Source organism: Sinocyclocheilus grahami, unplaced genomic scaffold (genome assembly GCF_001515645.1).
Source record: "Sinocyclocheilus grahami isolate Dianchi unplaced genomic scaffold, SAMN03320097.WGS_v1.1 scaffold1255.1, whole genome shotgun sequence".
NCBI classification, from domain to species: Eukaryota; Metazoa; Chordata; class Actinopteri; order Cypriniformes; family Cyprinidae; genus Sinocyclocheilus; species Sinocyclocheilus grahami.
In genome coordinates this window covers 118676-145020 of record NW_015506434.1, presented here as the reverse complement: position 1 = coordinate 145020, position 26345 = coordinate 118676, and the positions used below count along the sequence as shown (strand labels likewise).

Genomic DNA, 26345 nt, shown 5'->3' with positions numbered 1-26345 from the left:
TTATTTTTTTACGGTATGTCATGGTTTCCACCAAATATTAATCAGCAAAGGCAGTTTTCACTGTTTTCACTGTGTGAGAGGTGAAGAAATACAGAGAGAAGGACAGAAAGAGATGAATACTAAATGAATGGCACTTTTACAGTCTGCTTAAATAATGAAGGGCTGAAAGGTTCTCACTAAACAGCAGTTTATTCTGGTGAAGAACTGCCCACTTAGACTAAAAAAGCTCATCTTTTTTGTCTTTTTTATTCAATTTCATTCTATATAATAAATCAAGTTTTTTTCATCAATTCATATTTATTAACATTTTGTATCATATGTATGATTTTTCATATATTTTTATTTTCATACATTTATTAATATGCATATTTCATATGTATTGAATATATATTTATATAAGATAGATAGATAGATAGATAGACGGATAGACGGATAGACGGATAGATAGATAGATAGATAGACAGATAGACGGATAGACGGATAGATAGACAGATAGACGGATAGATAGATGGATGGATGGATGGACGGATAGATAGACAGATAGACAGATAGATAGATAGATACAGTGGGGAAAAAAAGTATTTAGTCAGCCACCAATTGTGCAAGTTCTCCCACTTAAAAAGATGAGAGAGGCCTGTAATTTTCATCATAGGTATACCTCAACTATGAGAGACAAAATGAGAAAAAAAAATCCAGAAAATCACATTGGATAGATGGATAGATGGATAGATGGATAGACGGATAGACAGATAGATAGATAGATAGATAGATAGATAGATAGATAGATAGATAGATAGATAGATAGATAGATAGATAGATAGATATAGATGGATAGACGGATAGACGGATAGACGGATAGATAGATAGATGGATAGATGGATAGATGGATAGATGGATAGACGGAGAGACGGATAGACAGATAGATAGATGGATAGATGGATAGATGGATAGACGGAGAGACGGATAGACAGATAGATAGATGGATAGATGGATAGATGGATAGACGGAGAGACGGATAGACAGATAGATAGATGGATAGATGGATAGATGGATAGACGGAGAGACGGATAGACAGATAGATAGATGGATAGATGGATAGATGGATAGACAGATAGACAGATAGATAGATAGATAGATAGATAGATAGATAGATAGATAGATAGATAGATAGATATAGATAGATAGATAGATAGATAGATAGATAGATAGACATGGATAGATAGATAGATGGATAGACGGATAGACGGATAGATAGATAGATAGATAGATAGATAGATAGATAGATAGATAGATAGATAGATAGATAGATAGATAGATAGATAGATAGATAGATAGATCCATATCTACATAACATCCATCCATCTCTCGATTCAGATGAAGGCAGCTCACACAGACCTGTCAGACGAAATGTGTGGAAACCAATGGAAAGTGTCTGGAACATTTTATGGTGGGGCACTAATGCTTTGCTTTTGATATGCATGTGTAACCTTAATGGCAAAAGTAATGAGGTGGTATTGTGGTCTATAGCATTATATCATAGACAGAGTCTTCTCTCTCAGTTAGCAGAGCTCAGTGGAGTGAAGTGGCCTGAATATCTGAGCTGCAGTCACAGGGGAGTGATGCACAGCTGATGGCAACTGCTATGAATGAAAGATACTGAGCACTGATCACAATGTAAATGCAAATAAAGACATTCACCAGGCATTTATAAGATGCACACTAGAATCTGTGCATCCATTATTGGGCTAAATGCAACATTACAAAAATAGTGCGTCAGTATAAGCAGTCTTTTTATCAATATCAGCTGCCACACCTATGAAAATATGTAAATGGCTCAAAAATCTTAAAATTAGTTGAATGGTTTAATATCATAATGTTAACATTACATCACGATTATATAATATCAACAATCTTTCTATATGTATGCTAAGGTGATCTGAGTGATTTTAAACATGCTTAGTTTAATGGTCACAATAACTATAACTATATATATATATGTATATAAATTAAAATTAAAATTAATTTTATACATTTTATAAATTTATCAATTAATTTAGATTTTTATATATATATATATATACACACACAAACACACACACACACACACACATTTATTTATAAATATTAAAATTTTAATACATTTATATTTATTAACATTTATATTTCATATATAATATTGTATATATTTATAACATGCTGTTTTTTCATATATTTATATTTATTAATATTTATATTTTGGAAGGGAATAATAGAATTCATATGCATGTTTGAAAATTGCAGGTTTCCGTTTTTAAAATTAAAGTACGATTGTGTCGTGCCACCAGTTTGGCGCTCATGGTCATGTGTGATGTGATGATTCATATGCACTCCACCAGAGGTCAACAGGAAGAGGAAACGGGTCACACTTTTCTGTCTGTTTAGAAGTTACTGAATGAATCAGCAGTAAAGGATTCTCTTACTTACGTAATGCCTTTCCCTTAATCTGTGTGAATTTGACGAATAAACCTGCATCCATATTGGCACATATGTTTGAAACTCCTCCTCATAGAAATAATATCAGTCTAAAACAATGCCAAAAATCAGAATGATCTTAAAACAAGGCAGAAAGGAAAAGGTCATTTAACAAACCACATTTAGATTTCTTAATTTGTAGTGTTTACTAAAGATGAAGCATCACTTTTATTATTGCTCATTTCAGAGTTACTGATTTGAGTAAGCATAGAAACCAAACACAACACACTTAACCGCATACAAACACTTAATGACTAGAAGCTCCCTTTATGTATTATAAAAAATGTCCCTCTAACACTACTATTTTCTATTCTTTTGACTTGTTTAATTTTTGTTTTAAAAATGACCCTAAAGGTTTCTTGCTTTCTTCATTTGACCCTCTAGCTCGAGCACTCTCTATTCTATTTCTAACATATCTACTTGTTTATCTTTTTATTTATTATATATACCAAAAAACTTGATGGGTGTACTGCGTTCGGCTAACTGAGACTTGTCACAGCACTTACATAATTATTGCCCCTTTGTTGGTTTTGATTGCTGCTGTTGTCCTCATTTGTAAGATTATTTTGATAAAAGCATCTGCTAAATGACTAAATGTAAATATTTTGATGTCAACCGTTACCATGGTTACCCAGAACCATCAATCAATATTTGTTAAAAACAAACGGTACACACAATATAACCTCACAGTGATAAATAATTAATTTTTACATGAATTATTTTTAGAATGTCATCGATATGAATGTATGTTATGAATGTTATCAATATTAATTTTGAGGACGTTTCTTTATCTAAAACTCTGAACTGTCAATCTTTTCTAAAGAAAGGCGGGGCAAAAGTCTCCATATAAGGAAAACGAGGCTTCGGTGACGTCATACACTAGCCAGCGCCCCTTGAGCTGCGAGGCAGTGTTGCCAAGTCCGCAGTTTTCCCGCGGAATTCGGCTATTTTAACACTGTTGGTCTTCATGTCAGCGGCTTGAAGCGACCCCAATAACGTGATATTTATCCCCTGGAGTGCGAATTTTACCAGGGGAACAACAAGTGAACTCGATTTTTACCGGAGGACCCTCTACCGAAACGCGATGAGGTTGATTTTGAATAGCAAGTGGGAGGGTTTTGGTGTGAAAACCTGGCAACCCTGCCCTTAAGCTGGAAGGAGAGCGGCGGCGAGCGCGAGCCTCCACAGGCGAGGATGACGTTGCCGTAAGCCACCTTCAAAAATTGAGGGAAAAAAATAGAAATGCGGAATTAATTTTATTTGCCTTTTTTTCCTCGAGTCATTCGCGTATTTTTATTGTTGTGAGTGAGGAGAATCTCTTTTGGCAGCTGATGTTGGTTTAGAGGGCGTTTTTTTGGAGAGAGAGAGAGAGAGAGAGCGCGAGGGGGCGGGTGTCTCTCGCGCAGCCTCACACAGACGCTCGTGAAATTACCACACGGACGGTTTACTTTCACATTTATCGTTTATTTTTGGGAATTTTTGGATAAACAACACCGTAATCGATGCGCGGCCTTCTAACGGACATTCGCCGCTGATACTACGCCCGCGTTTTTTCTGTTTTTGTGTTTTTTCCCCTCAGTGGAGCGTTCGTTGGGATTCGTTATGAATTCCAGTCCGCTTCCTAACGGCAGACTCCTGCCGGACAGCCAGAGCTGGAACTCCTCCGGTTCCGACGAGGATCTGGATGCCGAACCGGGACCCGGGCCGCACGGAGGGGTGGCGGAATTCGGCGGGGTGCTCAGTAAGGTGGGTTAAGATCCTTCTGACCCGGGAAAGCGTGCGTTTATGTGCGTGTTTCCACCTGATCCGATGTAAACAAACGGCAGGCGGTTGGATGAATGTCACGAAGCCTGTCTAGAAAATGTCCTAATTTTGCCGATTTTAGTAACGGTATTTTGCATGGTGATATTATTTGCATGACAATTAAACCATTTTTACCTATTACCGTAATGTCTTACTTCTGATCTGTTCCTCATTACTGCCTGGACACATGGGTTTTCATAATTAAATTAAGCTCAAACCAAACGCAGTGCAACAGATTCTACAAATACTTAACAGTTTAAATAATATATCATTATATTTTATATTTTCCATGCTGATTTCCAGTACATGGTGACCATATGCTGCTCTTTAGACAGCAAGCCCCAAGGTTATGTTAACCAAGACTGTTTTATGATTGATACTTAATATGTGATGCATGAATATCTTTCTTCATGCATATATAATACAGAAGGTGTGCAGCAGGTTCTGGGCTGAAGCTGGAGTTAGTCAGGGTTACTAGAGTTCATCTGTCTTTTCTTCCTGATGGGATTAGTGGAGAAAACCTCTCCTCATGACTCAGACAGCTGATCGTCTGTTTTTGTGATTACACAAAAGAGATTAGTGGATCATTCCACATGCAATGACCTAAACCCTCGCCCATTTGAAGGATATCTATCTATTTGATAATTTTATCAAATGCTATATTGAACTGTGCATCAATTGTTTATTGTTATTAGGCATCTGTGTGCACACTCTTAGATACAGCTTTTGTTTTCTTATCGCAATTGTGTTTCTCTACAGTGGACTAACTACATTCACGGATGGCAGGACCGCTGGGTCGTTCTGAAGAACAACACCTTGAGTTACTACAAATCCCAGGACGAGCGCGAGTACGGCTGTCGCGGCTCCCTGTGCCTCAGCAAGGCTGTCATCACAGTGAGTATCCAGGGGAAAGATCCTTCCAGACAGCCGTGGGAATTTCAGAGCCGAGCCAAAATTAGAATGATGGTGTGCATTCGAAACGAAAGCTTGAAATGGTTCAAATTAGTGTTGGGTCGTTCTTGAACGATTCGTTCATTTTGAACGAATCTTTAATGTGACTCGGGAAGAACGAGTCGTCTCGGGGAGTGATTCGTTCAGTCTCGCATGCGCAACATCATATAGGTTCTGTACTGGAATTAGTCGAGTAGTTCACCTGTTTCGAGTCTTTGGGTTTTTCCGAGTCGTTCGTTCATCACGTGACAGCCCCATAGGTTTAACCAATGCAGTCTGAGCCGGAAAGAGAACTGATTCGTTCATCTCTCGAGTCTTCGGGTTTGAGTCGTTCGTTCATCACGTGACAGCCCCATAGGTTTAACCAATGCAGTCTGAGCCGGAAAGAGAACTGATTCGTTCATCTCTCGAGTGTTCGGGTTTGAGTCGTTCATTCATCACGTGACAGCCCCATAAGCCCAAACCCGAAGACTTGTCAGATAAGAGGTGAGGTGAGCTAATCATAGATTGAAGACCCAGGTAAACAATGAATTAATCTTTTCTGTTTCTTATAGCAGTTTTGTATTGTTTGTAGTGTGATCAACGTTTGCGTGAGTAGTAGATGTATTAGGGAAGTAACACGTAACATTTTAATGATATTTAGCTAAAATGAACGAAATGACTCGAAAAAAGATTTGTTAATTTTGCTGAACGAGACTCAAAGGTCCGAGTCGGTAAAATGATCCGAACTTCCCATCACTAGTTCAAATTGGAGATTGTCATGCTGGGAGCTCCAGTACTGTAGTTGAATGGAAGTACATGGGATACATGATGTTTTACTGACGATATAGACATTTGTTTTTACTATCAGTCTGATTAGACGCAAGGCATGTGATTTCACATTAATAACCCTGTTTTTGTATATGAATTAGGGGTAAATCTCCATCACGTGCGTGCTTTCATATGGAGTATGAATGCATTATTGAAACTTCACTGATTGTTTTGGGCCATCATGTTGTTTATTGGATGTTAAAAGTTATCTCAAAGTTATAAATAACCATTCTTCCTATAACCTTAATAGAATGTTCGTTCTAGTGTTGTGCTAACGTTCTCAAAACCTTAGCACAAAAAACATTATTTATACATTGTTCATTGTTTTTCTGAAACATTTCAGTTCTCTTTAACATTTCAGAGAACAAGCAAAAAACATTTGCGTAATGTTTGCAAAAATTTAAAACGAAATGTTCCCTAAATGGTTTCTCTAATATTCAAATAACCAAGAATTTTTTTTTTTTTTTAAATTGGATGTTTTGAACATTCTGAAATAACATTTTTATAACTTAATGGGAATGTTAGTATTACGTTCTTAGAACATATTTTTGGTAGCTAACTCTGTATTGCTGCATATCTAGAAATTAGTTATGAACAAATGTTCTTCCAGTAGTGTTAATACAATGTTCATTCTACTGTAAGGTTATCTGATATTTAACAATGTTCTCAAAACAAAAAAACATTATTTATACATTGTTCATTGTTTTTCTGAAACATTTTAGTTGGATGTTTGTCTAATTTTTTTTAACTTGAACTTATGGTGCTGAGAACATTCAAAAGTAGCATTCCCATAATGTTTGCAAAGTGATCAAATGGAACATTCCATTAATTTTATTATTATTATTTTAAGCTGGACATTTTGAATGTTCAGAGAAATTTCAGAAATAGCGTTTAACCAAAATGTTAGCAAAACATTCTTAGAACATATTTTTGTTAACCGGGTCTGTATTGCAGCATCTCTAGAAATTAGATTTGGTATGATGGTTGTGCTTTATCTAAAATGATTATTGCTGAAGCAGTAGATGTGCTGAGAGCTCTTTTTAGGCCAGAGAGGAGAAAAGAGATTGACGGAGGACGGACACAATCCTTTGCCACAGGCAGCCAACTAGCCACAGACAGACTGTGGCCTATTTTCCCCCCATTCATGCTGTAATCACACTTACACACACACACACACACACACCTGCGGAAGCTGCAAGCCACTGTGAATTTGCCTTTCAGCGTGTCATGTTTGACTCAAACTGAGTAAATGCAAATATTGCTGAGTGTATACAGTATCTATAGGTGCTCAGGCGACACGTATGCATTATGCTCAGATTTTGGGTTGATTGCTTATGATCCGATTTGGCTCAGACAACCAGAATGAAATGAGAATTCCCTGCATTGCGTTGAAGATTAACTCATGACCACACACAGACTTCGACATGTGCTGCAGCAGTGCTCAAGCTCTGGCCATATTATCTTGCATCACCACTGAAAATGAGGAAACGGGGCGAAGGTTGTGTTGTTATGGAGACCACTGGAGAGGTACGAGTCCTTATGGTGACCCTCTTACCGTTAGTCCTTTAATGATTAAACCAAAACTCTTACTGAAGATACAGGGAAAGGAACATACTAGTGTTTTCTGATATGTTTTAGCCATAAGAAAGCATAATAAACACCATACATACAGGAAGTGAAGTCTGAAATAGTCAGGCATGGCGATCGAAGGATTTTATAGGTTTGTGATCGTGTGCTCAGCCTGCGTTCAGGTAGTTCATGTTTAAAGCTGCAGGTCACTGCTGTGTGTTCGACATTCTAATTCGATGCTTTGCATTTTGGCTGTGAGCGAGAGAAAAATGGCGCCTTTGTTTCAAGACTTGAGAGTGATTCTTTTCCAGCTATGTATTTGTTGAACTTCAACCCTTATGGTTAGTTGTACATATTAACTTTGGTATTAAACGTAAGCGTGTGGTAGAAATGTGACATTTAGGGTCCAAAATAAACTTTAACATCAGCCAATGGTGAGTGAATTGACAGAATTTATAAGCTATAAATATTCTCTTCTGGCCTTTTTTGAACACTGCAGGTTACTGTTAGGGCTGGACAATAATTCAATATCAATATGTATCGCGATATAATTTTTTTCAATAACGGTGATATGATTTTTAAACACATTTCCGATATTTCTATATACATTACCAGTTTCCCATACATTGATTTATTTGTGGCGTTTGACTTCGTTGAATAAACATAAGCACTGCACGTTTCAAAATCATAACATGGTGCGGGTGTTTTATATGAGTGTATCTCTGAAGGGAACCGACTGTCTTCAGAAAAGTTTCGATGACATTTTCATTTGATCTGATAAAGAATCATTCATGAGTGGAGCTGCTTTCATTACAGCCATTACTGGAGAAACCGCTAGTTTTATCCTTAATGCTAGGAATATTCCTAGTTTTTCAAGAGTTATTCAGTTTGCCACTTTTTGCATTGAATCACGTGTGTTATTTACATCAGTCAGGGTTAGACCCACTCTAACTGTTGGATTTCAACCATGTATTATGTTCCAGTTCCTCATAAATCCTTATAAATACCACTGTGTTTAAATTGTTTAGTTTTTTTTACTCACATTTGGCACGTGGTTACTGTTAGTTTTGCACCCTGGTCACTGGATTAGCATGAGCCTTTCTGTGTAATCTCAAAAAGAGGGCAAAAACAGACAAACATTTTTGTTTATAGTGCATCTAAACCTATTTCTCTCTCTTAGTAAATCTTTCTCTCAGGATGCCGTTCTGGAATACAAAGCAGCTTTATTCAGATTGATTCAGCGCACACACAGCAGCAATCTGTCCTCGTAAATCCTCACAAAAAACAGGTTATTGTGTCACGCTGCTCTTCCTGCCTGCGATTTACGCTGTCCTCACATGACTCACACATACTTAAACCACACACAAATGGGACCACCCTAAAATCAGACTGGCTTAACCCTTGCAGACACAAAAGGATTACACCGTCCACATGAAGACCTGATTAAAACCCAGAGTGCCTCATTGTGTGTCCCTTTAAAACTCTGTCTCGCTGGTTCAGCGTTCAGATCAGCACACAAGCTGGAAATGGTGTTAATTGTGCGTTTTGTGAGACACTCGCGCTGTTGAATTGGACTTGATTAGATTTGTGAATGTCAGACCTCAGGAGATGGAGACGGATTGTGAAAGATCAATCAGTGTGATGACAAAAACAATTTCACAGATTTAATCGGTCTGACAGCAACACCTAACGAATCCATAGTGCTGTTTTACCATTGCCTGATTTCACATGAAAACTCAAGCAATACTTTTCCTATTGCTCATAGTTAAGGTTAGTGATTCGAACAAACTTGTAACCAGAAATTAACTTAACTCCATGAAGGGACAACATTTTTACAACCATTTTAACATTTCAGTTTTTAAAATGACATTATTAAATGTATCCGTGTTGTCTTTTGGTCAAATACTTAAATTAACCGATTACTTCAGTCAATCAGAATGCGATTGGTTATAATGCTCAACACTACAAAAACACATAAAAATCTGATGCAACCTGAGCAGATCTAAATGCAATGCTGGAATCAACACTTTCATTTTCATTCATTTTCACATTTCACATTAATCACGACAGCCAAAATGGATTTAGCTGTGTAGGATTTTTTTTGCATCCTAATCTTGAATTTGGGGGCATTTTTGCCCTAAGCATATATAGGGTTGGGTACCAAAACCCGGTACCAATATGGCACCGGTACCTATGTAACCGGTATGTACTAGAACCGAGTCAGAACGCAGATTTCGGTGCCTCGTTTCGGTGCCATGCCTGAGCGATCGATTGAAATATTTGTCCTCTGGTCCTCATCATCACCGGCACCGCACGGGAAAAATAATTTCCCGACTGAGAAATGCACGTGAATAGAGTCTTCCCCAGCTTAAATTTTTGATTTTGTTAATATTTTTTTCTGAAGAAAGACAGATGTCAAAATGACAATTTTCACCTGAGATTTGGAGCCAAACTACAGGGGGGTGAAAATGACTTTAGAAAATAGCAGCATCATTATTTTTGTTTTACACAGAGATTGGTAGGTCTATTAGAAAAATCTGTCTACTTTAGTAGTCTTTGTTGCATTATATGCCAGTGGTGATGGTTAAAAAATGGGAAAAGGCACTACTTGAGTTTTTTTCCCCCCAAAGTTTTTATGCCTGTAATTTACATGGTAAAAACCACTCAAAGTCATGCCCTGGACATCACCCTACAGTTGTGTTAGCAGGTAGTTTAGGTTATTTTCTGTGTTTCAATTCATAGTGTTTTGAGTTGGATCTGTTATCAATGGCTGTATTCAGCCAAAAAAAAAAACACATCAATACAGCGACAACATCACACAGCTTTCAGTGCTCACAGTGCATTGAACTTGAACTATGTGCTTTCGTCTGCCAAGTTTTACCCTCACGTGAGCTGGATTTTCTCTCACCCCCTTGCTCTCTTGCTAAGCTCTCCCAAAGTGTGGCCTGTAAACATGCAATTTTTCTTGGAGCTACGCTGGCCCTGGACTATGTCATGATCTGACAAGAGCAAAGTGTAGCTCTCTCAGTGTCTCGTGTATCAGGGATATGGGGAAGGACAGGTATGCATAGGTACAGGTAGGGTTGGGTATTGATTGGGTTTTTTACGATACCGGTGCCAAATTGATACTTTTAAAACGGTACCGGTGCCTGAACCGATACTTAAAAAAAAAAAAAGAGCCACAAAAAAAAACCCATGGATAACATTAAAGAACATTAAAAATATTTAAAATAAATATACGTAGCATTCACATGCTCCTCGGATGCTCTCATTTCCCGAGTTGTGCTTCCCTTACTCTAAGGCGAATTAATGTATTTCACGATCTGGGTCATTATTTAATACAAAATAATATTTAATACAAAACCACACAATGTTTCTACTGTATCTCTGTCAATCACTCTGATATTTAGTTTAAAATGAGTGAATTGACTGAGTGCTGTCTGTCAATGAGCCGATATGGGCCGATACCGATATGGTGGCCGATATATCGTGCATCCCTACTATTTACTCCACAACACCAGTCAAATGCTTCCTTTTGTGATCTGATATGGCTTCTTGTCACAGAATGAGGCAGAAAATATGTTCCATACGCTACTTTAAAAGAATACATCAATTAGCAATGGATTATAAATATACTTAATTGTTATGAAAATACCAGAGATGGCTTGAATAACACAGATAAACTATATTGTCGCAGTCGAGTGTTTATTGTCTTTGTTTTATCATTCAAAACATTTATATGTTCTGTTTGCTCTGTATATAGTTACAGCTATAATAGCGATGCCTTTGTCCTTATAAGGGATTTCTTGGAGGGTCACGAGTTCCGCTGCTTCTGTGACTGGATATTTGGATTTTCTGTCCGAGGGCACCTTCTGGCGTCCAGTATGAATGAAACCGACATCATGTGTTTGACATCTATTTTTTGGGGAATTTTTATTTATTTTTTAATAAGTATCGGTTCAGGCACCGTTTTGGCACCGGAACCATTTTAAAAGTATCAATTTGGCACCGGTATCGAGAGAACCCCAAACAATACCCAACCCTAAGCATATGCTAATTTGTTCAATTTAGCGTGCAACTTGTCCTGCACAGTTTATGCTGTAAGGATGTTCCATGTTAAATCAATCAAATTTCAGAGTCTTCCCCAGCTTAAATTTTTGATTTTGTTAATATTTTTTTCTGAAGAAAGACAGATGTCAAAATGACAATTTTCACCTGAGATTTGGAGCCAAACTACAGGGGGGTGAAAATGACTTTAGAAAATAGCAGCATCATTATTTTTGTTTTACACAGAGATTGGTAGGTCTATTAGAAAAATCTGTCTACTTTAGTAGTCTTTGTTGCATTATATGCCAGTGGTGATGGTTAAAAAATGGGAAAAGGCACTACTTGAGTTTTTTTCCCCCCAAAGTTTTTATGCCTGTAATTTACATGGTAAAAACCACTCAAAGTCATGCCCTGGACATCACCCTACAGTTGTGTTAGCAGGTAGTTTAGGTTATTTTCTGTGTTTCAATTCATAGTGTTTTGAGTTGGATCTGTTATCAATGGCTGTATTCAGCCAAAAAAAAAAACACATCAATACAGCGACAACATCACACAGCTTTCAGTGCTCACAGTGCATTGAACTTGAACTATGTGCTTTCGTCTGCCAAGTTTTACCCTCACGTGAGCTGGATTTTCTCTCACCCCCTTGCTCTCTTGCTAAGCTCTCCCAAAGTGTGGCCTGTAAACATGCAATTTTTCTTGGAGCTACGCTGGCCCTGGACTATGTCATGATCTGACAAGAGCAAAGTGTAGCTCTCTCAGTGTCTCGTGTATCAGGGATATGGGGAAGGACAGGTATGCATAGGTACAGGTAGGGTTGGGTATTGATTGGGTTTTTTACGATACCGGTGCCAAATTGATACTTTTAAAACGGTACCGGTGCCTGAACCGATACTTAAAAAAAAAAAAAAAGCCACAAAAAAAAACCCATGGATAACATTAAAGAACATTAAAAATATTTAAAATAAATATACGTAGCATTCACATGCTCCTCGGATGCTCTCATTTCCCGAGTTGTGCTTCCCTTACTCTAAGGCGAATTAATGTATTTCACGATCTGGGTCATTATTTAATACAAAATAATATTTAATACAAAACCACACAATGTTTCTACTGTATCTCTGTCAATCACTCTGATATTTAGTTTAAAATGAGTGAATTGACTGAGTGCTGTCTGTCAATGTCTTTAATCAGTTCTGTGAATTACTGTATGGTATGCCACATGCACTGTAATATGTTTTATATTAAATATAAAATTTTCAAATGAAAATAGCAACATGATCGTTTTATAAAGTATGCGTTCATATTTAAGGGCTAGATTTTCGCTGGAGGAAACAGCTGTGGTGTGATGAGGTGTGAACAGCGAAAACTTTACAGTAGATGTGAAAATTATTGCTCCCTCGTAGTGTTGTCAAAAGACCCGGTACTTCGGTACCAAGTCGGTACTAAAAAAATGAAAACGTTATGGTACCAGGTTTTTTTAAGTACCGGTGGTACCGAGAACCCGGTCAACCCCGGTTTTTGATGCGCTATCCGAAAGGTGCGCAGATGTGCTCTCTTCATAAAAGCACTGAGACATGGCGACATCAAAAGGAGGAAACACCAAACTAACAAAACACTTTATAGACACCCAGATCAAATGAAAGAGTTCAAGCAGGTACGTTTCATTTTAATTTTTAATATTTAGATCAGTGTTTCCCATACATTTGATTTATTTGTGACTGCCCGCCACAATATCAAAACTGACCGCCACAAATAGATTTTCCAAAAGGCTTTGACTTCGTTAAATAAACATGAGCACTGCACGTGTCAAAGTTGAAACCCGGTGCGGGTGTTTTTATATCACTGTATTTCTGAAGGAAACTGACTGTCTTCAGAAAATTATGGTTGTCATTTTCATTTAATCTTGCCTGTAATACCTGAGCAGCGTTTGTGAGCTGCCACAAATAGACTGCAAGTCTGTGGAAACGCCGCTTCTGTTATGAATATTATTCAATATTTTAATTTGAATGTTGGATTGAAATGAACGCTGTTATTAGAGTAATTAATCGTTAGCAAAAGCACAGCTAACGCTAATATAATGAGCATTAGAATTAAGTTTCTTTATTAACTATTTAATGCTCCTATAACTTTTATTAGGGTAAAGAAAACAGGAGGACATGATGATATTTACTATTTTTACACACCAGAGGCTTTTAAATTAATTGTGAATCTAAAATATGCATGTTAGAGAATGTACAAATGGCTAACATTGTTTGTGTCATCTCAGTCAGAAAAGCAGTTCTGGGCATTTTTTTGTCAAATTTTTTAATTAGCATGTTTTTGTGTTTTGCTTTGGTACCTAGAACCATGGATTTTCACTGGTATTGGTACCGAATACTGAAAGTTTGGTACCGTGACAACACTACTCCCTCGTGACCTTTTGTAAACTGTATAACAAAGAACTGCACAGATACAGCTATTATAAAAATCTATCGATAAACACACACCTTGTGTCCTCTGTTTCTGTTTGAGTCCGCTCACACTGCGCCGCCGCGGTCTGCGGATTGAAGAGCGCGCTGAAAGATGGGGAGGAGACGAAGTCTGTCGCCGTTTTCATATGAAATTTAAAAGGGACTGACATTGAGGCGATCGCAAATTTGTGTACAGTTTATGGAGCTAATCGCTTAGCCCCGATAAAAAATGGCCTAGCGACGCTCATGCTTCTTACGTCCATTTCAGAGAACCAGGACAAATATTTCAATTGATCGCTTAGGCATTTAAGCGGCACCGAAATCTGCATTCTGATTTGGTTCTAGTATGTACCGGTTACATAGGTATACTACTCCCTCGTGACCTTTTGTAAACTGTATAACAAAGAACTGCACAGATACAGCTATTATAAAAATCTATCGATAAACACACACCTTGTGTCCTCTGTTTCTGTTTGAGTCCGCTCACACTGCGCCGCCGCGGTCTGCGGATTGAAGAGCGCGCTGAAAGATGGGGAGGAGACGAAGTCTGTCGCCGTTTTCATATGAAATTTAAAAGGGACTGACATTGAGGCGATCGCAAATTTGTGTACAGTTTATGGAGCTAATCGCTTAGCCCCGATAAAAAATGGCCTAGCGACGCTCATGCTTCTTACGTCCATTTCAGAGAACCAGGACAAATATTTAAATTGATCGCTTAGGCATTTAAGCGGCACCGAAATCTGCATTCTGATTTGGTTCTAGTATGTACCGGTTACATAGGTACGCACCGGGTTTCGGTACCCAACCCTAGGTACAGGTTGTTCTGGTGCAGGGCGGGTCATTGCAAATGCCACCGTGGGATCTAAAGTACAGCGTTTGGCTCATGTCAGGACAAGCAAAGTTCTTAATAGAGCTGAGTTTACAGATAAATGCAGTAGGAAAGGCCAGTGCACCATTCTTATCATTTGTTGATCATGTTCTTGTGCTTTTATTTCTAGACTTAAATATTTGTCGCCCAAAAATAAAATTGATACATTTTTTTGTAGAGAGGTCAGTGACAATATTGATAGAGCAAGTAAAACAAGCAAAAAAATCCTTAATGTTGAGCCCTTAAAGGAAGTTGGATGAGTGGAGAGAAGTAAAAGAGAAATTAAGATGAAGAGACATGGGAGGAAAAGCAGAAACTGTAAAGGCGATTTGAAAGTGGAAACCGTGTATGTCAAGTTACTCTATTTTTTTTGACCCCACAGTTTTTCTTTCTTTTTGCTGGTTTCATTAGAGATAAAATGGATCAAATTTAGGTCTTCCTGTTGAGAATGTGTGTGCTTTCATTGGTGTCCAAACCCTGGTCCTGTGTGTAGTCTCCTGTGGGTTTTTTTGAGATCATTCATGTGGGTTCGGGCTGAATATCGCTCCGATTGCTCTCAGTCCAGAACCGGTTTCATCTATCCAAACCTAAACCACAAGAAAACCTGATCAAAACTGCTACCAGATGAGTTACCCACCCGTCAGTCTTCTGTAAACACAAACGACTTGATCCGCATGTAGCCTTATGCTCGTGTGCTGAACTGTTCTGGCACCACAAAACGGGAAAATGATTCTATCGTCTTCCCAATATTTACATGACACCTTTTTATTGTAAATCATTTACACATAGATGTCTCACCCAATGAGAACGGTAGTTTCGTCATCAGCTGTTTACTGTTTACAGCGACAATGAGAGAGAGAAATGAAGAGCAGAGTTTGTTTTTATGGAGGTGCATCTTTTATGTCGGTAGCCAGGGGTGCCGTAAGGGGGGGAAGGTTAGGACGATTCTAAGGGCCTGACGATGAAGGGGGGACTCCCCGAGGGGGAACCGCGATTTCTACCAAGGGGAACGTGATCACGATTTCTACCGAGGGGAACACGGAAAGCCCCCGCCTCCCCCTCCAGGTCCAGTAACCAGGGTTCAATAAACATTGTGTAAAAGCCTTTCAGACATTAAATGAAGCTGCTCTCTGGTGAAATAAAATAGCAGCTTTTTGTTATCGCAGACCATTGCTGCAGGAAGGCATGCATTACTTTTTCATCAAACTGAGGTCAAGCTTTCAGTGCAAACCGAAATTCAGAAATGACACAGCAAAAAGTGTTTTGATGTCTTCAAAACTGTTTCAGAATTCTGAATCGTTTCTAAAACTATCCATGCATGCATTGTTTCTAAGATGTGCTAAATCTGTACTTTTTTGCACACCTGCCTGTTTTTATAAAGTAGGCTAATTCTTAAAGTTTATAAATATCACTTAACAGCAATGCCCATCGCTTTCACCACATATGTGTACACACACACACACCACAGTTTTTCTTTCTTTTTGCTGGTTTCATTAGAGATAAAATGGATCAAATTTAGGTCTTCCTGTTGAGAATGTGTGTGCTTTCATTGGTGTCCAAACCCTGGTCCTGTGTGTAGTCTCCTGTGGGTTTTTTTGAGATCATTCATGTGGGTTCGGGCTGAATATCGCTCCGATTGCTCTCAGTCCAGAACCGGTTTCATCTATCCAAACCTAAACCACAAGAAAACCTGATCAAAACTGCTACCAGATGAGTTACCCACCCGTCAGTCTTCTGTAAACACAAACGACTTGATCCGCATGTAGCCTTATGCTCGTGTGCTGAACTGTTCTGGCACCACAAAACGGGAAAATGATTCTATCGTCTTCCCAATATTTACATGACACCTTTTTATTGTAAATCATTTACACATAGATGTCTCACCCAATGAGAACGGTAGTTTCGTCATCAGCTGTTTACTGTTTACAGCGACAATGAGAGAGAGAAATGAAGAGCAGAGTTTGTTTTTATGGAGGTGCATCTTTTATGTCGGTAGCCAGGGGTGCCGTAAGGGGGGGAAGGTTAGGACGATTCTAAGGGCCTGACGATGAAGGGGGGACTCCCCGAGGGGGAACCGCGATTTCTACCAAGGGGAACGTGATCACGATTTCTACCGAGGGGAACACGGAAAGCCCCCGCCTCCCCCTCCAGGTCCAGTAACCAGGGTTCAATAAACATTGTGTAAAAGCCTTTCAGACATTAAATGAAGCTGCTCTCTGGTGAAATAAAATAGCAGCTTTTTGTTATCGCAGACCATTGCTGCAGGAAGGCATGCATTACTTTTTCATCAAACTGAGGTCAAGCTTTCAGTGCAAACCGAAATTCAGAAATGACACAGCAAAAAGTGTTTTGATGTCTTCAAAACTGTTTCAGAATTCTGAATCGTTTCTAAAACTATCCATGCATGCATTGTTTCTAAGATGTGCTAAATCTGTACTTTTTTGCACACCTGCCTGTTTTTATAAAGTAGGCTAATTCTTAAAGTTTATAAATATCACTTAACAGCAATGCCCATCGCTTTCACCACATATGTGTACACACACACACACACACACACACACACACACACACTTGTATTGGGCTGCTGAATATTTGATAAAGGCAACTGTGTTTGTAGTTACAGCTGCTAAAGTAGAGAAAGGGAGTCAAGTGCATTTTAAAATGTCAATGACTTTGTGTGTATGTGTTTGCATTTGCATTTTCGATTAGTGTGCTTTGCTAAACCTCAGAGGAGTGCTATCAAGCGGCTTGTTCTCATTCTCACAGCCATTGTGTGCATGTTCTCACCTTCTGTCACATGGTAAACTCTGGCTCGAGTTGTTATCTGAAATCATGACTGTGCCATAGGCATGTGACTATCAAATTTTCATGTTGCGATTAATTGCTGATGCTTTTATCACGGTATATGGTATTATCACAATATTGAAATTTAGTTGCAAAAAAGTGTTGTCATAATAAAGTATAACCGGTTTAATAGCTTTTTTCTTATAACAAAAAGAAACTGAACATTTAAATACAATAAAGCAATACACAAAAAATATATAAAGTAAATAATTTCAGACAGATTAAAGTGCAAAAGAATTATAAAGACCAATAGGTAACATCTTACAATAAGATCTCATTAGTTAATCTTAATTAAAGGTATAGTTCACCCAAAAATGAAAATTTGATGTTAATCTGCTTACCCCCAGGGCATCCAAGATGTAGGTGACTTTGTTTCTTCAGTAGAACACAAACGAAGATTTTTAACTCAAATCGTTGCAGTCTGTCAGTCTTATAATGGAAGTGAATGAGAATCACGGCTTTGAGAGTCAAAAAAACACACAAACAAAACCAAATTGAATCCTGCGGCTCGTGACTATACATTGATGTGTAAAGACGATCGGTCTGTGCAAGAAACTGGACAGTATTTATATAGTTTTTTACCTCTGATTCACCGCAATGTTCGAACTGTCCTGAGCGCGTTCTCACCAGCCGACGCGTCTTCTTCTTGCTTTACGGTGCCGACTGTGACGGTTTGAGTTAAAAAAAAATTGTTTGTGTTCTACTGAAGAAACAAAGTCACCTACATCTTGGATGACCTGGGGGTAAGCAGATAAACATCACATTTTAATTTTTGGGTGAACTATCTTTTTAATGCACTAACATTAACAAAGAGCAGTAGCTACATTTGCTACAGAAGTTATTATACTTTGTTAAAAAATACAACTGTTAGTTCATGTTAGCTCGAGTTCATTAAATAACACAGTAGCAACTTTTAACAATGTGTTATTAAATATTGAAATTAAGATTAATGAATGTTTAGAAGAATTTTTCATTGGCAGTTTGTTTTACTAATAAATTAACTAATGTTAACTAATGGGGCCTTAAAGGATTAGTTCACCTAAAAATAATATTTGATAAAGGCAACTGTGTTTGTAGTTACAGCTGCTAAAGTAGAGAAAGGGAGTCAAGTGCATTTTAAAATGTCAATGACTTTGTGTGTATGTGTTTGCATTTGCATTTTCGATTAGTGTGCTTTGCTAAACCTCAGAGGAGTGCTATCAAGCGGCTTGTTCTCATTCTCACAGCCATTGTGTGCATGTTCTCACCTTCTGTCACATGGTAAACTCTGGCTCGAGTTGTTATCTGAAATCATGACTGTGCCATAGGCATGTGACTATCAAATTTTCATGTTGCGATTAATTGCTGATGCTTTTATCACGGTATATGGTATTATCACAATATTGAAATTTAGTTGCAAAAAAGTGTTGTCATAATAAAGTATAACCGGTTTAATAGCTTTTTTCTTATAACAAAAAGAAACTGAACATTTAAATACAATAAAGCAATACACAAAAAATATATAAAGTAAATAATTTCAGACAGATTAAAGTGCAAAAGAATTATAAAGACCAATAGGTAACATCTTACAATAAGATCTCATTAGTTAATCTTAATTAAAGGTATAGTTCACCCAAAAATGAAAATTTGATGTTAATCTGCTTACCCCCAGGGCATCCAAGATGTAGGTGACTTTGTTTCTTCAGTAGAACACAAACGAAGATTTTTAACTCAAATCGTTGCAGTCTGTCAGTCTTATAATGGAAGTGAATGAGAATCACGGCTTTGAGAGTCAAAAAAACACACAAACAAAACCAAATTGAATCCTGCGGCTCGTGACTATACATTGATGTGTAAAGACGATCGGTCTGTGCAAGAAACTGGACAGTATTTATATAGTTTTTTACCTCTGATTCACCGCAATGTTCGAACTGTCCTGAGCGCGTTCTCACCAGCCGACGCGTCTTCTTCTTGCTTTACGGTGCCGACTGTGACGGTTTGAGTTAAAAAAAAATTGTTTGTGTTCTACTGAAGAAACAAAGTCACCTACATCTTGGATGACCTGGGGGTAAGCAGATAAACATCACATTTTAATTTTTGGGTGAACTATCTTTTTAATGCACTAACATTAACAAAGAGCAGTAGCTACATTTGCTACAGAAGTTATTATACTTTGTTAAAAAATACAACTGTTAGTTCATGTTAGCTCGAGTTCATTAAATAACACAGTAGCAACTTTTAACAATGTGTTATTAAATATTGAAATTAAGATTAATGAATGTTTAGAAGAATTTTTCATTGGCAGTTTGTTTTACTAATAAATTAACTAATGTTAACTAATGGGGCCTTAAAGGATTAGTTCACCTAAAAATGAAAATTAGCCCATGAATTACTCACCCTCAAGTCATCCTAGGTGTGACTTTCTTCTTTCAGACGAATCCAGTCGTAGCTAATTTAAAAATTGTCTTTGATCTTCCAAGCTGTTTAATGGCAGTCAGTGGGTGTTGCAGTTAATCAGTCCAAAAGAAGTGAAATAAAGCGCATCCATCATAATAAAAAGTGCCTCACACGGCTCCGGGGGGTGAACAAAGGCCTCCAGTAGCGAATCGATGCATTTTTTGTAAGAAAATGAACCATATTTAAAACATAATGATCTATTTATATTAAATATTGTGCTGCTAACATCATAAACAGCAAATGACCATGGAATAAGCCAGATAATCAATGGCTTGCCATGCATTAAAGGATTTTAAATGCACAACGTGGAGGCAAAGAACCACCCGACGAGAAGTGCATTTAAAATCCTTTAATACACGGCAAACCATTGATTATCCCTTACATGTTTCACATGCTTTCTTGGAAAAGAACACCGAACTCAACACGGCGTGACGTCAGCTTCACATTCTCTATAAAGAATCAAAACATTTTCATACAATATCTAGGGCATGTTGTAGTCCAGATTAAAATGTAAAAAAAGTTTGAAGATAAATCACCTATTAAGTCCGGTTATCGGTATCGGCCAATATTTTCATATCGGTGCATCCCTAATATATTTAAGTATTTGGCGCTGTGATGAACACAAATGTTGGGTGATATGGTCATTTTTCATATCGTCATATCGCAAGCCTGTGAGATCGCAGATACACGATATTATCGTGCGTGGGGGCAAGAGAGAGACTCTCTGTACTTGTCATGGGCCATTTCATGACTATTTGGTGATTTTAAACCGCGCATGCGTGAGAGAGAGAGAGCCTGGAAGCACCAATAACCGAAATAATATACTTTCAAACATACTGAAAAATGAACATGTTTAATATAAAAATATTTATAACAGCTAGTTCATATATTCGGATTCAGCAGTCATACATTGCTATTAGGACCGCGCGTCCTGTTACAGGTTTGCCGCATCGGCGCGGAAGTTATCAGTCAAGGTGAAAATCAAAAGTAGATTTATTTTAAAGACCAACAGTTTAACACTAAATAGTTAAAGATAAAAGTATTTTCAGGTAAGTTCATATTTTTGGAGTAAAGCTCAATTAAATGGATACATCAGTCATACATCGTTCTGGACCGCGCGCCCCATGATGAGCCCTGTTTTAGACTGATAACTTATTAACTGCATATTTTTTATAATAACGATGATGAAGAATAAGCATCAATGTTTTTTGTTAATGTGCTGTAAAGAAAGCTAAATGCTGGTGACGATGCAGTTTCGTCGTGTTCATTCATAGCTGTTCAAGAAAAGATGTCTCGAAAAGAGGTCTCTTTTAGCACTCTTGACATAATTTGTAAATAAAGGTTTATCACCCTGCAGTTCAATTTTGATGTGGACTTAGTTTTGGAGTCTGTTTTTAAAACATTTAGAAATGAGGAGGCGTAGCCTAATCCTCATGTGCGCGTGTGTGTGAAGTGCGGCGCTGAGGTGAAAAAGCAGGGAAATTTGATAATAATAGCCCAATAATAATAGGCCGCCTAATAATAATAATAATAATAATAGTTTTATACATTAATAGGAGAATGAGCCTAATATCGTCTTGACTATCGACAAAGACATCTGCTATCGTCAATACACGATACTATCGTCTATTGGCACAACCCTAATGAACACCATAGCGGATACACAAATCTGAATGGCTGTTTAAATCATTTAAACAGGTTTCAGAAAGTAGCACAGCTGCTTTGTTTATGGGGTTTCCGGGGTAATTGCTCGTCAATAGCGTGGTATTGCGATATTGCGGTTATCGCGACAGCCCTAGCCAGTGGTCCTCTTTTAATTGCACTCTTACTTTCAGTAATATGATCTATTTGACAACAAGAGGTTTCCCCAACATAAACTTTTTTCATAATGGCATTGTATCAAATATATAACAATTTTAACATTACATGTAATGAAACCTTTAATAATTTATAAACTGAATGTCTATAACATTTACATTTTTGTTTCATCTATCTCTAACAACATCACATATATGGATTAGATTAGTATGGATGGTGAAGATCGACTGGAGACGTTTTGTTGTGCTTCGTCCCTTTAAATCTTGAGGCAGTCACTGCAGAGCTGCTGGAAAGTTCGATCAGCCCAATTCTGCTGGAGACATTGAGCGCCTCGGCTTTCAGAGGGCTTTTATTAAATTGTGTTTGAGTGAATCTGTGTATGAAGGTGTCATACGGGCTCCATTACGGATCAAACAGTCAGTGAACCCTGAAATGTCCTGTAAAGAAAACCGATGCTGAAATGAGGAGGAGGTGCGAGCAGCGTGGAGAGACAGGGATGTGGGAGGGAATGATCTTGTGATATTTTTAAAAGGGTGGAACAAGTGAAAACAGAGGCTGTGTAGATCTGAAATGGAAGAAAAAGAGAGGTGTACGAATGTCCTGTTGTTTGAAACGGGAAGTTTGCTCCCTTGTGCCCTCCTGCTGATGAATTCCTGTTAGGTGACCCTGGGGTCAAATCTGAAAGTCCCTCTGCTCATCTCTCCTGTCTTCTACTTCCTTCCTCCTAGATGTGCTTTAACCAGGACTCTGTCTGGACATTAAAGTCACATATAGATACACTTTAACCTGTCAATAACAGCGGGTTAGTTAGTCATATGACATGCTCTCTTCCTTTGCATCCTGTGTCCTAATCTGTGGGTCAGTGTGGCTTGTGTTTCCTTTGTTCAAGCTGAAGTCCCACCTTCCTGTGTTTCTGATTTTCCAAAGCACAGATCTGAGATTGAATTTCTCAGTAAACAGCAATTTACCCATTATCTGTGAGCGTTAACATCCATCTCTAACCAGCTCCTGATATCATTATTTGCTGGTTAATCACATTCAAGTGTGGACTTCAGCACATTGTGCTTATTTCACACCCTGGACATGTTAACCTCATGGTCGTTTTTGTTTTGACACCTCTGTTTCCGTTGGGACATTTGTTCTTTAAATGTAGATCTCAAAATGTCAGGTCGTGGCTAATATGAACATGATTTTTAAGTAATTGGCATACAGATTATTGTGATTTAATAATTTAATTGTCTTTTTAATTAAAGGAATAGTTTACCCAAAAAATTTTAATTACAATTTCTTTACCCTCAGGCCATCCAAAATGTAAATGAGAAATTAAGCCTTGCATTACTTGCTCAGCAATGGATCCTCTGCAGTGAATGGGTGCCGTCAGAATGAGAGTCCAAACAGCTGATAAAAACATCACAATAATCCACAAGTAATCCACACCACTCCAGTCCATCAGTTAATGTCTTTTGAAATGAAAAGCTGCATGTTTGTAAGAAACAAATCCACCATCAAGATGTTTTAAATTTAAACCATTGCTTCTGGCCAAAATATTAAAACTCTTGAGAACCACTGGCTAGGGCTGTCGCGATAACCGCAATATCGCAATACCACGCTATTGACGAGCAAACCGCAGAGGAATGCAAGAACCGCAGCAACCGTGATTTTTGCGTGTTTTCTCTTTTCGTAAGGTTATGCCTTTCTCGTTTTACACTTCGGGCACACATTTCAGCCTGAGGAACAGCATCTCTTGTGCGGATTGTGCTTTCAACGTTTTATTATCAAACATGTCCCGCAATTTAGCAACAGTAAAGACGGCATTTTACAACAATCACCGATTGAGCTGATTCTGACGTTAAGTTTGGGTTTTAGGGAGGAACGAATGCGCACCGCTGTGAAGGGAAAGAAGTTGCGCAATACGAAACGCAGCTAGTTTTTAATAGCTTTACCTCATGTCTTCTTTTGTATAATCCTTAGAAGCAAAAAATCGAAATAAAAAAATATAATTAGCTTAATAAAACGGCCACGGCATAAAGTGTAAGCAGATGTTTCAATGTTTAGTTCTCTCTTTTATCATAATTAAACAGGGCTTTCATGTTGCGTTTGCTGAAGCTCCTCCTCCTTCGCTGAAGCGAGATCTCGCTTCTGAATTGTGAATAGCAAAAATGCACCAGACAGATGTTTGAAAAACAGCTGGAGACTCTGGTGAGATAGAATTTGCAAGATAATGTGTATATATAGCAATAATAAATGTATGTGTGTTTTATTAATTTCTCCAGTACCGATAGCAGAACCGTTAACGTCAGAGCTTATCGATACTTTGGTGTTTCATAATTTAGCCCCAGTACCGATTAAATACAGAGTTTCGGTACCCATCCCTAGCTCTACCCACAATGCAGCCCTACCTTAGATAGAAACCCACAAATCAACAGATACCAGTCCTGTTTAACATCTGTGTGTCAGTGTTGTGATGTGCATGTTTGTGTACATTGCCGTGCGATTGATGGTGTCTCGCAGGTTAAGTCAGTCCCATAGTAACAACCCTTTGTTTATTTTAGTGTCTTTTCTCAGTACCCGCTGTGACCCTCTCGGGGTCCACTGCATTGCCCACCATGTCTCGATTTTCCATTCCCAGATTCCTGCTCAATGCTTTTCCCATACAGGCAGTAGAATGTTCCCGCGTCAGTCCATTCTCGGTTCCATGCACAAATATAAGCACTCCTAAATCTAAATGGACATTTTCAACATCATAACAGCAGTTTTTCAAACACTGTCATTGTAAATGCACAACAGATCTGACCGACTGAGCTCGTTGCAGTGCATTCTGGGATTGCCTTCTCCACAAGTGCTTCTTATAAGGCAGCATAACGTTGCTGGGTTATGAATAGTCTCACGCTGTGAACAAGTCGCTTAGTTTTCTCACAGTTTCCTTTGAGCTCTGGGTTTGTAGTGGGAAGATGCTGTTTCTATGTAAAGACTATTTGAGGCCTCTGGCACTCTGTGATTGTTTGTTGTTGTGTTTTGTGGTGTGATAAGTTATAATCATCCTTGCTCAGATGTGAGTGATTATTCTCCTTCCTTTAAACACATCTAGCTTTGTCTCCAGTCTCATTTAAGCCCGTTTCAGTCCTCATGTGTAAACCCGTCATGGCTCTTCATATTGTGATTAGTGTCAGGCTTTGAATGTTTTTTGTTTTTTTTCCAAAGGGAAATATATCACATTTCCCAGCTGGATCTGTGGATCAAGGCTCCCTCTCTTTTCTGTTGGTTGTGGTTTTTCTGTCTAGTATTAAATAATCCTGGTTAATCAACAACAGATTAGATTCTTGGATCCCTCCCTCACCCAAAAGCACCTTGTTTACAAATGTACAAATATCATTAGTAATGATGTCTGATGAACAGATCAGTCTAATAAGTGTTCTCTCTCCGTCTCTGTAGCCTCATGAGTTTGACGAGTGCCGGTTGGACATCAGTGTCAATGATAGCGTGTGGTATCTACGCGCTCAGGACCCAGAACATCGCAACCAATGGATCGATTCCATCGAGCAGCACAGGGTGAGTGTCTGTCTTTACCCAGCATGCTCTTCTCTCATGCAGCCAGACTATTGACTATTAGTATTAAGTCTGTTTTCTGACTGAGAACCAGTGACTGTTTTTTTGTTATTGTTGTTTTTCTGTGATTTGGGTAGATTAATCTGAAGTGGGACATAACATTCAGACATCGCTCTCTTGTTTACCCTGTTACTAAAATAAAAAACTCAAGAGTGGTTTAGTTACCCATCCACAGGCTGCTTGCTGAGTCACAAAATTAAATAATAACGTGTTGAGATGAGAAGACTGACTGTGTGTGAGATTATGAATGTGATTCAGTCTATTTACATCATCTGAGCAGCAGAGCACTGAAGTGAATTACACACACACACACACATATACAGGAATATTCAATATTCAGTTCGGTCACAAACACACAATCCTATGTTAACGCAAATAAAAACAATGAATGGTGATCATACGTAAAACCTCATATAGCAGTTGACTAGGGATGTAACGATGAACCGCGAGCCGGTTGAAAATCGATTCGAATATGTGACGATTCAAATCGGTTGAGATGCTAAACAAATCGCGATTCAATTAGGGGTAAGAGTTTATATGAATGTATGTCTGAGGGGAACTTACTGTCTTTAGAAAAGTTTAGATGGTATTTTTTTCTTTTCATCTTGCCTCTGTATAATATAAAATAT

At 38.1% G+C, this 26345-nt stretch overlaps 1 protein-coding gene across 3 annotated transcripts in view; it reads left to right on the top strand.

The window, feature by feature from the left end:
- Nucleotides 1–3668: 3668 nt before the first annotated feature.
- The window catches only part of cert1b (ceramide transporter 1b), a 46126-nt gene continuing 23449 nt past the window's right edge, over nucleotides 3669–26345 (top strand). For 2 of the 3 annotated variants that reach the window (XM_016254502.1, XM_016254501.1), the window contains exons 1-3: nucleotides 3670–4257; nucleotides 5074–5208; nucleotides 25543–25659. In XM_016254502.1, coding sequence (XP_016109988.1) covers nucleotides 4114–4257; nucleotides 5074–5208; nucleotides 25543–25659 — 396 coding nt within the window. In that variant the 5' untranslated portion in view covers nucleotides 3670–4113. Of the gene's footprint in view, nucleotides 4258–5073; nucleotides 5209–25542; nucleotides 25660–26345 lie in introns of all 3 variants that reach the window. The other variant, XM_016254503.1, reaches the window with a different exon arrangement.